Genomic DNA, 13,170 nt, shown 5'->3' on the forward strand with positions numbered 1-13,170 from the left:
GGGTGCAGGAACTAGAAAAAGTAGGCATCGTAAGACCTGCACACAGCTGATGGACAAATCTATAATCTTTAGTCTGAAGACATGAAGGCCAGGGGTAATAAGAGGTAAGCAGCTGCCAGACAAAAGCAGCTGCTGAATGTCTGGTGGGCAGCGTTTTGAGGGCTCATTTCTAGAGAGAGAACGATCCATAAACCTACACGCCCACAGGCGCTGCTCATGACCTGCGTCTCAGTCTTATTCCAGGTACAGCAAAGAATCTCCCCTCTGACAATCGGAGTGAGACAGCCTTGCTAGGGGTGCCAGGTGGGCCGCCTCTTAGAGGGCTGGGGGAATGCCATGGGTGCTGCAGGCCCTCCTCTTCATGGGGCTCCAGACCTCCCAAGCCAAGCACTTCGTGCCTTCCTGCGGCCCAGTTCAGACAGGCCAGCTGCCTCCTGCCCCTGCTTCTCAGGGCTGGTTGCGGCAGGGAGCTCACCAGCACCCCAGCCGAGGACTCAGCTGGATGTGGTGGGGAACTCCTCCACATCGGTACCTGCTAAGCTGCTGGAATGTGTGGTGCTGAGGGTGACATCCCCTGGTGGGTGGCGGTGGGATTGGATGGGGCCTCGGTGCTGTCCTCCTGCTCGTAGGCTGCGCTGGGATGTTTGAGGCCGAGCAGCCTTCAGGCCTCCTGGGTGCACAGTGTCTGTCTGGGTGGCTTCAATGATTATGTCAGTGAACAGAATGGTGATGGGCCCCAGTGTGCCCTGTAAGCACTGTGCCAGGGCGTCCCTGTCCAGCCCCACCTGGCACAGGTGTGACACGATCATGTTCTTCAGCCATTTGATTTGCCACCAGTGCAGCACCTGGATCTGTGACAATTGCTGCTTCAGCCAGGTCAGCACTGGGTCCAGGGTGTCTTGTCTGACCCTGAAAAGGCATTTCTCTTATTGTTGGCTATCTTGTTTAAGGCAGTTCACTGTGTGTTCAAGGCTCTTGGTAAACTAGAGTATTCACTTTCTAGTTAGACTCTTGAAAGTAATCAGGGTAACTCATATAGTAAATGCACATCTGAGGCATGGTCTTCTGAGTAGGTGTTATGGTAGCTAGCTACTACTTCAAGCCATAACCCAATTGAACCAGTTTTTCTTTTGTCAAATCCTTCATTCTTGAACAAACTTACAGTTAACCACCACACCACAACCTGTGACCAGTATTTCAGGTTCATCCTACAGAGTCTAAGTTTAAAAACAATAACAACAACAACAACAAAAAAAACCAACAGAAGGACAGTATGTTGTCTCCCACTACTCTCGTGTTTGCACTTCAGTTTTGTCTTTGCAATGATCAGTCCATGGTTATTATGCTAAGAAAAGGAAGAACACCTTGATTTTGGCACTTCAGTTCTGCATCTTTTTCAAGGATAAAGCTTTACAAGAAACAGGCTTGAAACAACTGCCCAATTCACAGAATTAATTCCTGTATGAACAGTTAGAAAAGTTCAGCAGTTTAAAATCCAAAACCAGCCTTGCCATTCTGCAAAGCATTCTGCAAAAAAATGACTAGATTTTGTAAGAGGGAAAATAAACTACATTACTTGATAGTCCAGCAAAGATAAGATTATGTTTTCCATTCAATTTAAGAGTCACCCTAAATTAAAAAGAAAAGGAAAAAATCAACCATTTCCCATCTTTCATTAGAAACTTTATTATGTTAACCTACAAATATGTGAAGTGAAATAAATGATACTGAAGGACAAAATGATGAACATCAGTCATCTTTGGAAAATAGATATATTTTAACAACAAAACACTTTTTTTGTTACAGCTAAGAAAAAGAAGCCAGACATACTCAATAGGTATTCTTTAAGAATATATTACAATTCAGTCTTCTCAAAGTGAAGTCCTGCGGGCTAAAAAACTGAAAATAGAAGAGTTAGGTTCAGTGCTCTAGCACTACTTTAAGTGTACCAAAAGTGGAAAGATTTTATATACGGCAATTAATAAACATGCACACATTTGTTTTCAGTCATTTAAACTACTACATATGTATAATCTTTAATATAAAGCATTTTTGTCAAAATTAGCTCTGTATTCTTCAGTCTGGATTTTAGAGCTTCAGTGTAAGAATTTTAAAATTTGGAAGTACCTAATTAAAATATCCAGTTGTATTCACAGTAGTTTGAAAATTCAACATATTTTAAATAATACATCCCCATTTCTAATTTTTTATTTAATTTCAATATTAACTTGATTTTGCAGATTGTCTCAGCAGAAAGTACAACAAAATCTTTGTTCCTCTGTAATCTGCATATGCATTTCCAATTAAAACTAATGAGAATTGTCTGGGTAGAAAAAGATGAGGACAACATTTTTGTGTAACAGTGTGCTGTGACTAAAGATCTTTGACAAAGTAAAAAGCCATTGAGGTTCATTATGTTTCTAAGTGACTAGAATTAACACACCTATACTATTTAAAACCTAATGTTTATACTCACTACACACTTCTAAAATCAGCTATTACCCTTGTGCAGAATTTTGCACTTCATTCAACAACCATATTAGTAGAGGTCAGCTACCTCCATTTTCAGTGCTATAGTTTTCACTCTTACAATGTGAACATCCAGAGATAATGCATCTCTTTCCACTCCTATCTGTGGTGAAGCCAGTTCTCTCTGTAGTCAGTATTTGTAAAATTATTATATCAACTTTCTCAGTAAGTTCCCACCAGACTATAGTGTAGGTGTTCAAATGTGTTTAGGCTCTTTAAAGAGCACAGATGAATCAGCAAAAGGGACCATGGCAATCAGGAGGACTGAGTTTTTAATTGCATTTACAATGACAGCAGCGTGCACTCTGGGGCAAGCCTCCCTAACGCTTGTAGAGGAGATAGGACTGCTAACATAAGTTCCATGTGTTTTGTTGTTTTTTTTCCTTTCAAATGAATGCTAAATAGATAACAATTTACTAGATTACCCTTGCAGGTTATCCTTTTTTCTGCGTCTACCGAGGATCATCTGATTAAGTAAATTCACAAGTCATTTACTTGATCTAGAGTCACTGCAAACACAGCTCAGTCAGCTTAAGCTGACGCCATACCCACATGCAGAAAGCTGTTTTTGATTATGTGTATATTTGGAACATACACCAATGGCAGTATTATCAGAAATTCATCTCTTCTCATGAATGTTTGGCTCGATATATCACTTGAGGATATGTGACATACTGAAAATTTTCAAGCATATTAAAAATCATTTATTGAGCTATTCACTGTTGCATAAAAAAAAAATAACTTCATATGATGGGAATTTACCTAAGGGTCTCCAAATTTTACACAGAGTAAGAAAATTAATTTTTGTGAGCTCACAGTTGCCAAATACAGCATTTTCTAATCATGGCTTCAAAGAGAGGTTCTATTTTAAAATGTTTCCCACAGTACAAACACATGTACGTACCACTAGTGCCACATGTACCTGTATGCACACAAATCCAGTCAATATGGAGGGATTAAATGGTGACTGGCTTTTGAAACCTTGCATTTAATCTTTGTGCTGGCAAAGACCAACAGTGTGCAAGGAACTGAAAAACAGCGCTTACAGTCAGTAAGAAGCAGGAATATTAGAGGGCACTGCAAACAGGCATATACTTTATCAGGCTGGAAAACACTTGTAACAACATCTTGAATGCAGTTTTCAGTTATCAACACTTTGGTGACAACAAATAAAGGAACTGATGAGGTAAAAGAATAAATGGTATTTCCATTTCAGATCTGGGATTCTTTTTCAAAAATATTTCCAAAAGTTGGTTTTGTTTCATTTTTTTCATCCACCTGACTTTCTTTTGCATTGACACTCTTAATCTCTCAACTCCTGTTCACATCACAGGTTTCGTGCCAGAATGTGGCCCTAATGCAGAAAGAAGACTGGAATGGCATTATGCTTCCCATTGCATGTCCTACGATGCAACCACCTACATCCTTTCCCAAGGGAAGCATCAATCCATGGAGAAAACTTCTTACAACAAGCTACACAGCTAGAACTGAGGGGGGGTGGAGGAGACTGCTGGGGTGAGCCATCAGCATGGCCAGCACATTAGCTGATGGCATCACTGCAAGCTAGAAAATACTACCAGCTAGAAATAATACTGCTATAGCTGAGAATATGATTTTTTGGTTTCTGAAGGTATCTTTCCATGAAAGAGAATGTCTAGTCCATATCAACCATTTTATTTTTAAACTGCCTGAAAGCGCTAAGGGAACGCATTTCTTTCAGTGGATAGATACACGGGCAAATCTGATGAATTATGTAGATCATAGAGAAAGGAGTCTCCTGGAAGTTGGTCTCCATCCACACAGTCAACAGAATAATCTAAACTTCTAATAAGAAGAGAGAGTCTGATTTTTCACTTTTTTGTGCATTCTTACAATTATCCCCAACAAAAACACCTTGATATTTTATTTTTCCAATTAAATTCAATTCATAATCTATTAAGTAATCGCTAACTGCCTCCTGGATTATCAGTATGACATTATCCTTACTTTAATCCTCTTCCTCTGCCCAGAGGATTCTTTAACCAGACGAAATAAAGGCCACTTGGCAAAAATGCAAGAGAAAAAAAATGGACACACAATAGAATACTTTTGGAATTACAAGCTAGATCACTAGAAACACAGACATACAGCTTAAAAATAGAGGCAGAAGTTAATGAAGAACAAGGGTACGTGTCACGTTATTAGCGATGCAAAAGACCAGCTTAAGCATGTTTTTCCATACATCAACTATAAAAAAGGTGCCTTTTAGCAAGTATGCACAGAGATTGCTTAGTTATTTCTAAGAAAAAAAATCACAACATTTTACTGCTTTTACCCTACTATATTACAGTAATTATTACTACCTGTTTATAAAATGTAAACCGTTCCTCGCAAGTTCCGGTTTACATAAATCATCACCTTTTTCCACTCCTTACACACTCAGTCCACTGACAAAAATAAACTGATTTAATTTACATATTTTATGAAATAATTACTGATATGTTATGGATTATTAATTGTGTTTGGTAGAAATAGTGGTCAGAACAGCAACATGTGGAGTTGAAGTGTAGCAAATAATTTTTGAGGACTGGTGCTGGGTCTGGAGTACCCAGTGATCTTGAGGCATCATATAATTCTGACGTATGCAATGCTGTTATCATCTTGAAAGCTATTCAAATAAAGTATTCCCACCAACAGTAAGGGACAAAAGAGTCTGATGATGGACTGCCCAAATAACTGCAGTGTTGTGCTTACTTTATCTGATCTCATTTCTTAGTATGTATGTCTTGACTAAAGAGCAGAATGCAAGGTAAAATTTGGCAAGATGGTTTTTGCTCCACATAACTCATAACCTGTATGAAATGGCATTTGGTAAATTACACTGTCCTGGGAGTATTTGAAACATGTCAAATATGAAGTCTATATTTAATATAAAGTAGCTGAAGTGGGATCTGTTATCAAAACTGATCTACAAACTAAGATTTTTACGCCTGTATATTACCGTATAGATGTGTTGCATACTTGTTTCTATAAAAGTAACTGCCACCAAAAAAAAAGAACAATCAGGGTCTCCCAAGTGTGGCATTCGTCCATGTGTCACTTCTATACGCAATATAAACCTCATGTTGAGATTCCTTTTTGATGTACGGCAATTTTCTGCTGGACAGATTAGGAACCAAATATGACTGTAAACTAAGGAAGGAGCACAACTATGCCACTTGTCCCATTGAGAATCCCCTGTGCTACACTTCAGCTTTTGGAGTCATTCACTGCCAACCTCCTTTGTAGAGGATGTGGGGCCATCTCGAACTGGCAGCAAGTCATAGTGACACGGAATGTGGCTGTTTTTTGGAAGGTCATAAGGATCCTGGCTGAAACGTCCATTGCTGCTGAATGCTCCTTGGACAACACTCACTGTTGGTTCTGTGATAAAAGAGAACACATAACACACGGCGTGAGAAATGCCAAACAGAAGGCGCTGTGTTTCATTTTAGGTTGTGTTACAAAATACTCTCTTCTTTTTGCTTCAATGTAAAGATTCCTTGTCATGCTGCATGCTGAAATGAAGGTACAGAAACAAAAGTTGATATTAAACTTCTTTAGCTCTGCATTAACCACCTCCCAGCTTGCATCAGAGCCCTACTATGAGTATATTTATGACAACATCTGATCTTTGTGTGTGGACAAACTAAAAAAAAAACCAAAAAACCCAAAGGATTATAATCTAGATCTTATAAAAATCCTTATCAGCACAGTGCAGATATTGGTAAGCGGTGTCTCGTAATGTGTGACGTACACATCATTCCAGTCCTAAGATCATTATGATAATAACTGTTCACAGAATTCCAAAATTTTCTTTAGCATCAGTAATACAGCAATGACATGGGACCCGTATTAGTAAAATACCACTTCTGTGGATGAAAATGCTTTATTTTTCTTATTGAGGACATGAAACAGACCTTTTCTATCCCTCCCATACACTTAAATCTATCTGTATTCATTATTTACCAGCCTAATCCAGAGTTGAATTATATTGCAGTTAAATGCTAAGCATATGTTCTGCTGCTCTTTACAGAAAGGCTTTCAAACTAAGAAAAATCAGAGGTAGCTCTAGGTTATAGAACAGAGCTGAAGATACTTCAAATGATGGTCATGTGAATTACATCACTTATCAGTTTGCTGTTACAGCTTTTGAGCAGAAAATGGAATTGGATAGCCATCATTTTTTTGTGTGTGTGCTTTCTCATATGTTTTCATTAAGTTTAATGGAAGGAAAAGAACCTTGTGCTGTCTATTTTAATCCTTCAAAATCTGGAAGCAGATTTGCTACTTACCAACTTCATAAACGTTCTTATTGGCTGAAGCAGAGCTGGCGATCTCAGCATACGGGGAGTCCCTGCGTGCTGGTGACTTCATTTCAACATATCCACATTCTGAACTTTTTGGTACAAGAGCCGGTGGGTCTTTTATAGTGGCATATGGGTTTTCAGAGCTGCTTAAGGAGCAATTACTTAAATTGTATTCCGAATTCTTAACTAGATCTGAAAAAAGAAAAACATACTATTCTCTCAAGCACTAGGATAGAGTAGGATAGATTTTGCTACTAAACAGAGCAAAATGCATTTTCACTGTTACAAAGTGTCTGCCAATGTACAGACGTTTCTTAATTCTCAGCTTTAAAAAGTTACTTATAAATGAGTATTTAAAGTAGACATAACACTCTAAAATCCTTATAAAGAAATTAGTGAAAACATCTCTACTGTTCCACTCTAGTATGGGCTCTGAGCACCTGATGGAGCTGTAGGTGTTCCTGTACATTGTACGGGATTTGGACCAGATGGCATGTAAGCGTCCCTTCCAACTCAGAAGATTCCATGAAACATGTTTGCATAAATGAGAAATACCTAAAGTTCCTGGTCCCTTTGATAGTGCAGAAATTTTGCAAGTGCCCCAGTGCTGTGGCAGGTGCTGTCTGCTGCCAGCTCCTGTAGCCCTTTGGTGATAGGAGGTGCTGGGAGCATAGGGCAGCAGCATGTTTCACCATGTTTCAGATTTACTTTGAGAAGCTTTCCAAATGCCTGCAGTAAGCATGAAGACTGTGGTGCTGCAGGCTTGTAACCAAAGACGATTTAGAAGAGTTAACTGAATATCAATGTCATTTCATCTAGAAGCATCAGAAAATAAACCTCACCTTTCAGAGATTTTCCCAAATATCCCCTATCAAGTCCAAAAGCTCCTGAGAAAAATGATATAAAAAACATAATAGATTTAAAATAAAAGTGATTATATAACAGCTTCTACAGCTTTAAAATTAGCTTTGAGATTAATTTCTAGCTTAGCAGAAATATTCTCCTATAAGCACTGTGAAAAAGCCCAGTCAAAGGATTACAAATGCTTGTTGCAATTTGCTTGCATTCTTTCAGTAGTTCCCTGAATAAGGAAGGTCATAAGAGACAATTAAATTATCACTTGGACATCACATATGACACAGGCCATGACATTTCCTGCAGCTACTCCTCAGTGAAACTAGTAATTACTGTTTGATTAAATATATTTTTTGTTTCGGTATACGATACCTACTGCAGTAACACTCCGTCTCAACCAGAAACCCTAAGAGCATGGAACTTTCACTCCAAATTCTCAGTATTACAATTCCAAGGTTAATCACTCCCACTGCGTTGTCCAAGGTCATCTTGTTACAGTTCCTTGACCTGGGGGAATGGCCTAAACTTGTAGTGTCTAGGTCTGCAGCTTTGCCACGTTCTACTTGAAGCAGACTTATCTCAATATTAATCTTAATAATAAACATCAATGGTCAGTAATGACTGACAACTCCTTTCCAAGACCTGACACTTAACCAGTTGTTAATCCATTCACAGCCTTCTTTTCTACGCTAGAAAGTTTACAAGCCCCAAATCACCTATATAGTATCTCTATAAACAAAAGTAATAGTTTTGAAGAATGGAAATACACTATTTGAGAAATCTTTAAACAATACCTTGTATTCCTATCCCATATTTTACTAATTAGTTCTCATTTTAGCTGTTTTTGCTAAGACTAATGTTCTGGTCACCAGCCTGCAGTTACCCAAGCTACTCATCCCATCCTCCAGTCCTCAGTATATTACTGATGGTACACTGCAGTAGGTTGAACATAGCTTAGTGTGCTAGCACAAACACTCTTAACTAAGAAAATGTAAAGGTGAGCAAAATTACAACTGAAAACCTTTTCTAAAATCCAGGTCTGAGACTCGGTTATGGTATGAAAAGTATCAGGGATGATCAGGAGGAAGAATTATGGTTCCACACATTTGATCTGATTCCCAGAATTGAATACTACTAAGGACCAGAAATGAAGGTACTCTACCAGAAGTGGTACTCTAAATTATACTGGCACTGAAAATCCCTTACAAAATTTTTACTGGTCAGAGATCATGATCAATGAAATCTAGGAGAATGGGAAAGAATGAAAAGATGTCAAGAGACAGCATAAAAGCAAGATACCATAACTCAACAGTTCTTGGGAATTTTTCTTCTTAGAAAGAAGAAGATGCCCTGAGTTTTGGCTAACAGGAGGCTTAACTTAGATGATGTTCCTAGAATTTGCATAGGAAGCTCACATGGTGAGAAACCTTTTTTAAAGCATTGATTCTGTACGGTGGGCATATATATATATATATATATATATATATATATATATATATATATATATATACATGCAAATTTATATATCAAGAATCTGAAATTTTGCCAAAGATGACTCCTATTATAAAATACCCTTGTATTATGGCACTAATTATTAATATATATTTTTTTAATATTAAAAAAAAGAGATATTTTGCATACCATATCTGCACAGGACATCAGCCTGATTGACTGTTCTTCATAAGTAACTTTTTTCATCTTTGAGAGTATTGCTTAAAGGAAGGACAAACCCACAACCCTGAACCTTACACAATCTGACAAGCCTGGCATAACAAACAGATTTAGTAGTGTCACAAATCAGATAGTTCTGATACTCAGAGATTGAAGAACACTTTCTACATCAAAGAAAATTTCTGCTTTCTATCCCATACTAATATTTTCTCTTCCTTTCTCTTCTTACCAAGCTCATTGAGGTAGCCACCGTGTTTCCAATCAGCAGGCAGTGTTCCAGTGTAGTCCATGATGGTGCCTCGCTTTCCAGGTTCCACATTTTTAAGGTTCACAAACAGCTGATTGTTTTTTGCCTATATCAAAGAAAGATAGATGATGGAACCTGAAACTAATGTGGGGGTTGCTGAATTCTACCAGGTAATAATCAAGGAAAGCAAAATAAATCCAATGAGAGACACAAGGAATGCAGTTACATAATTCAGTGGCTAACCTACATAGAATTTTTCTGCTTTACCTTTGCCAGTGTCAGTCTGTCCATGTTGTTGATGTGAGGTGGTGTAGTGCACTGTGTTAGGGTGTGATAACTGGGATTAGAGAAATAGTGACTGTTAGCATTTCCACCATTACTATGAGGGATGGTTTCTGAAAAGGAAAAGAAAAACGAACAACTTAATATAAAGCATCGTATCTTTCTCATTTTTCATAGTGCTGCACTGATTTCAGAAACTGGTCTAGCATTTCTTGAATAAAAATGTGGCATACCTCTGAATAAATGAGAGATACAAGGCAGTAAGAGACCAGCTGTGTCCTTCCTTCCCCAAAGAGCATTCTCAAATGTCACAAGCAGATGTGGTCCCCTGCTGTCTTTTGCAGCTGTAATCATGGCACTGTTCTAATTATGGACACTTCTACCCTAAACTTTACAGCAACTTTTTTTTTGTGCTTATACTCTACCATTACCTGTGGTGGTACATCCTTCTCTACTCTAGCAACTGCTTCTGCTAGCTTCTTTATTTGCCAATTTCCTTTACAGTTATTTGCAAAAGCACTGCCTGCATTATCATTTATCCATTTAATGCCAACTTATGTGCATTTTCATAGCTTGAAAACTCCCGTTCTTTTTCAGAAGCATTGCTCCTTCTCTTCATCTGTCTCAGACTTGAGCAGCTCTGTTCTCTGCCTTTTACAGAACCACAGCTAGCTACAGCAGTCTTTCCACATTCTATCCGCTGGCATCAAATGTAATGTCTCAGCAGATACCATCTTTTCTCACACTTTCCAAGTCTGTTTAAAGCTAGGCACAGAGGAATAGTAAAACCTATACTTCCACTGGTTAACACAGAAAAACATAATACAGTAAAGCAAGGTATATGGTCACGTGATCCTTTATTCAGCAATTAACATATTTTACCAATGAATGCCAGCTTTCTAGTACTAAATGCACAGATTCGAAGACTGTGATACACAACAAATTAAATGGCTGCAGATGCTGGAGCATGCTCCCTCTGAACCCCATCTCTGGCAGCAGCAGGAACGTCTCACTAGCCTACAACTGCATTCCAGTATTCCAGTGTTCTGGTTCACCACCAGCATGTCATCCTAGGTGCTGTTCTGCTGGCAAAGGGCCATAGGGAGCAGTGAATTGCAGTCTTCCTCTTCCCAAAAAAGGAAACCCTCCCCAGTCTGTCTTTCGAGGTAGGCTTCCAAGGCAGACTTTCAGACACTCTATAGGAACAAAAAGTTTCCTGCTCACTGCAGCCCTCACTGATGGAAAAAGATGAGATGCACATTGAAGCCCTTTTAAGAGCAGAACCCCTTCAGAACTTGGCTGAAAACTCAAAGTCAAGAGGCAGAGGGAAAAATCTATTCCCAACCTCATTTACCTGAAATGGTGTAATCTGCATTGATGACCCTCATTGCCGGAGTATAGGTCACTGCAGGCATATTTGTTTCTTTCCCTTTTTGCTTATGTCTGTAAATGATGAACAGCACTAGCAGGAACAGCACAATCAGGACAAGAATGATGATGCCTGCTATAGCCCCTATCTGGTAGGAGTCAGCAGGGATGGCAGTACTGGTACGGCTTAAACTGTTCAGGTTTCCTACTATAATTACGCCAGCTGAAATACAAATAGAAATGAAAATATATTGCATAAATTCAGAGGCTTATGTGTCAGGAGCAGAAGATGGTATTTCACTTCTGTATCTGATAATTTTAACTGTATTTTATAATGCCAAAATAGAGCGACATCCAAAACCAATGCAAAAACAACCTTAGCCTTCAGGACAAGCATTCATCTTTTTGGAGAAAGTCCAGAGGAGGGCCACAAAGATGATCCAAGGGCCGGAATTCCTCTCTTAGGAAGACAGGGTGAATGAACTGGGCTTGTTCAGGTCAGAGAAGAGAAGTCTGTGGGGAGATCTCACTGTGGCCTTCCAGTATTTAAAGGGAGTTTGTAAACATGAGGAAAATCAGCTTTTTACATGGGTAGATAGTGACAGGACAAGGGGGAGGTTTGGATTAAATGTACTGAGAGTGGTAAAGTACTGGAACAGGCTGTCTAGGCAGGTTGTGGATGCCCCGTCCCTGGGTTGGATGGGGCCCTGGGCAGCCTAGTAGATGCTAGCAACAGGCAATCCTGCCTGTGACAGAGGAGTTGGAACTTGATGATCTTTGAGATCCCATCCAACACAAGCCATTGCTATGACTTTATGATTCACAGAAAGAGCTGAAAAAGTGAGAACATCTTGTAGGCAAAAGTACAGAGTAATATACGCTCTACCAGCAGCTTTGGACAGTGCAGCACTGTAAAACATTTCATGCAATCTTCACCTGAGTGCTCTGATCCAATAAACTATCTCTGAGGTATCTAATACTTACAAATCTATTAAATATATATAATTCAATAGCAGACTACTGAAACATACTACATGAACATGTACACTTACATGAACATTTACATGAACATAAAAATAATTTAATGGCAATAAATGGCATCTGATAGGTTGACTAAGTTTTACAGCAAACAGTTATAGTAATTTGACTACATCTAGGCTCTACCTTGATCACACCTGGCCCCTTTCCAGCCTGGGCTACAGTAACATGTTCCCGTGATGTGGTCACAGGTTGAGTTGTTCAGACAGTCACATATCTGCCGACATCCATATCCATATGTACCTTGAGGGCATTCTGTACAAAATGAGATGACACAAGGACAAAGAAAAAGCAGATGTAGTTAGTGCTTCTGGAATGTTTCAGTGTAACAGACCTACAGCACTGTACCTAGTGGTACATTACGGACCTAGCACTGTACCTGCTACCAGTTGCTTCTGTCTGACCATGTATGTCTGCGTATATGGCCAGCAGATGGCAATGTCTTATCAGTGATACACATACACTAGAAAGATTTCCTTAAGAGGATCTCTGCATTTGTCTGTGCATGTATACATATGTGCATATTTAGAGGGAGAAAGAAACTGCATTTAAATTATCATACACTGATAATAATTACTTCTTTTGTATGCCCATCTCTGTTACAGGTAGATTGTTGTATTAATGTAGTACTGATGGTTTCAGGAAGGGCGGTATTCCTCCTTCTGAGACACAACTTTCTCAGTCTTTCAGGAATTTTGTAAAGGCATTAATTTGTTCGTCTACATAATCTTTTATGTATTCCTGGTTTATAATAATTCATGGGGATATAGATGCCAGAGAACCTTCTTGCAGTCTTGATAAATGCAGATAAACGTGTAATTTCATGTTCAATATACCTTCTCTTTCACTTGA

The 13,170-nt window shown here is 38.9% G+C and overlaps 1 protein-coding gene across 6 annotated transcripts in view; it reads right to left on the reverse strand.

Annotated features, from left to right (window-relative positions):
- Window positions 1–1,645: 1,645 nt before the first annotated feature.
- MEGF10 (multiple EGF like domains 10) overlaps window positions 1,646–13,170 on the reverse strand; it is a 95,839-nt gene continuing 84,314 nt past the window's right edge. For 5 of the 6 annotated variants that reach the window (XM_048932292.1, XM_048932291.1, XM_048932297.1 and 2 more), the window contains exons 19-25: window positions 12,445–12,573; window positions 11,267–11,503; window positions 9,898–10,025; window positions 9,613–9,736; window positions 7,700–7,744; window positions 6,843–7,049; window positions 1,646–5,931 (exon numbers count right to left, since the gene is read on the reverse strand). In XM_048932292.1, the coding sequence (XP_048788249.1) occupies window positions 5,771–5,931; window positions 6,843–7,049; window positions 7,700–7,744; window positions 9,613–9,736; window positions 9,898–10,025; window positions 11,267–11,503; window positions 12,445–12,573 (1,031 nt within the window). In that variant the 3' untranslated portion in view covers window positions 1,646–5,770. The remainder of the gene's footprint in view (window positions 5,932–6,842; window positions 7,050–7,699; window positions 7,745–9,612; window positions 9,737–9,897; window positions 10,026–11,266; window positions 11,504–12,444; window positions 12,574–13,170) is intronic. The other variant, XM_048932294.1, reaches the window with a different exon arrangement.

Source organism: Lagopus muta, chromosome Z (genome assembly GCF_023343835.1).
Source record: "Lagopus muta isolate bLagMut1 chromosome Z, bLagMut1 primary, whole genome shotgun sequence".
NCBI classification, from domain to species: Eukaryota; Metazoa; Chordata; class Aves; order Galliformes; family Phasianidae; genus Lagopus; species Lagopus muta.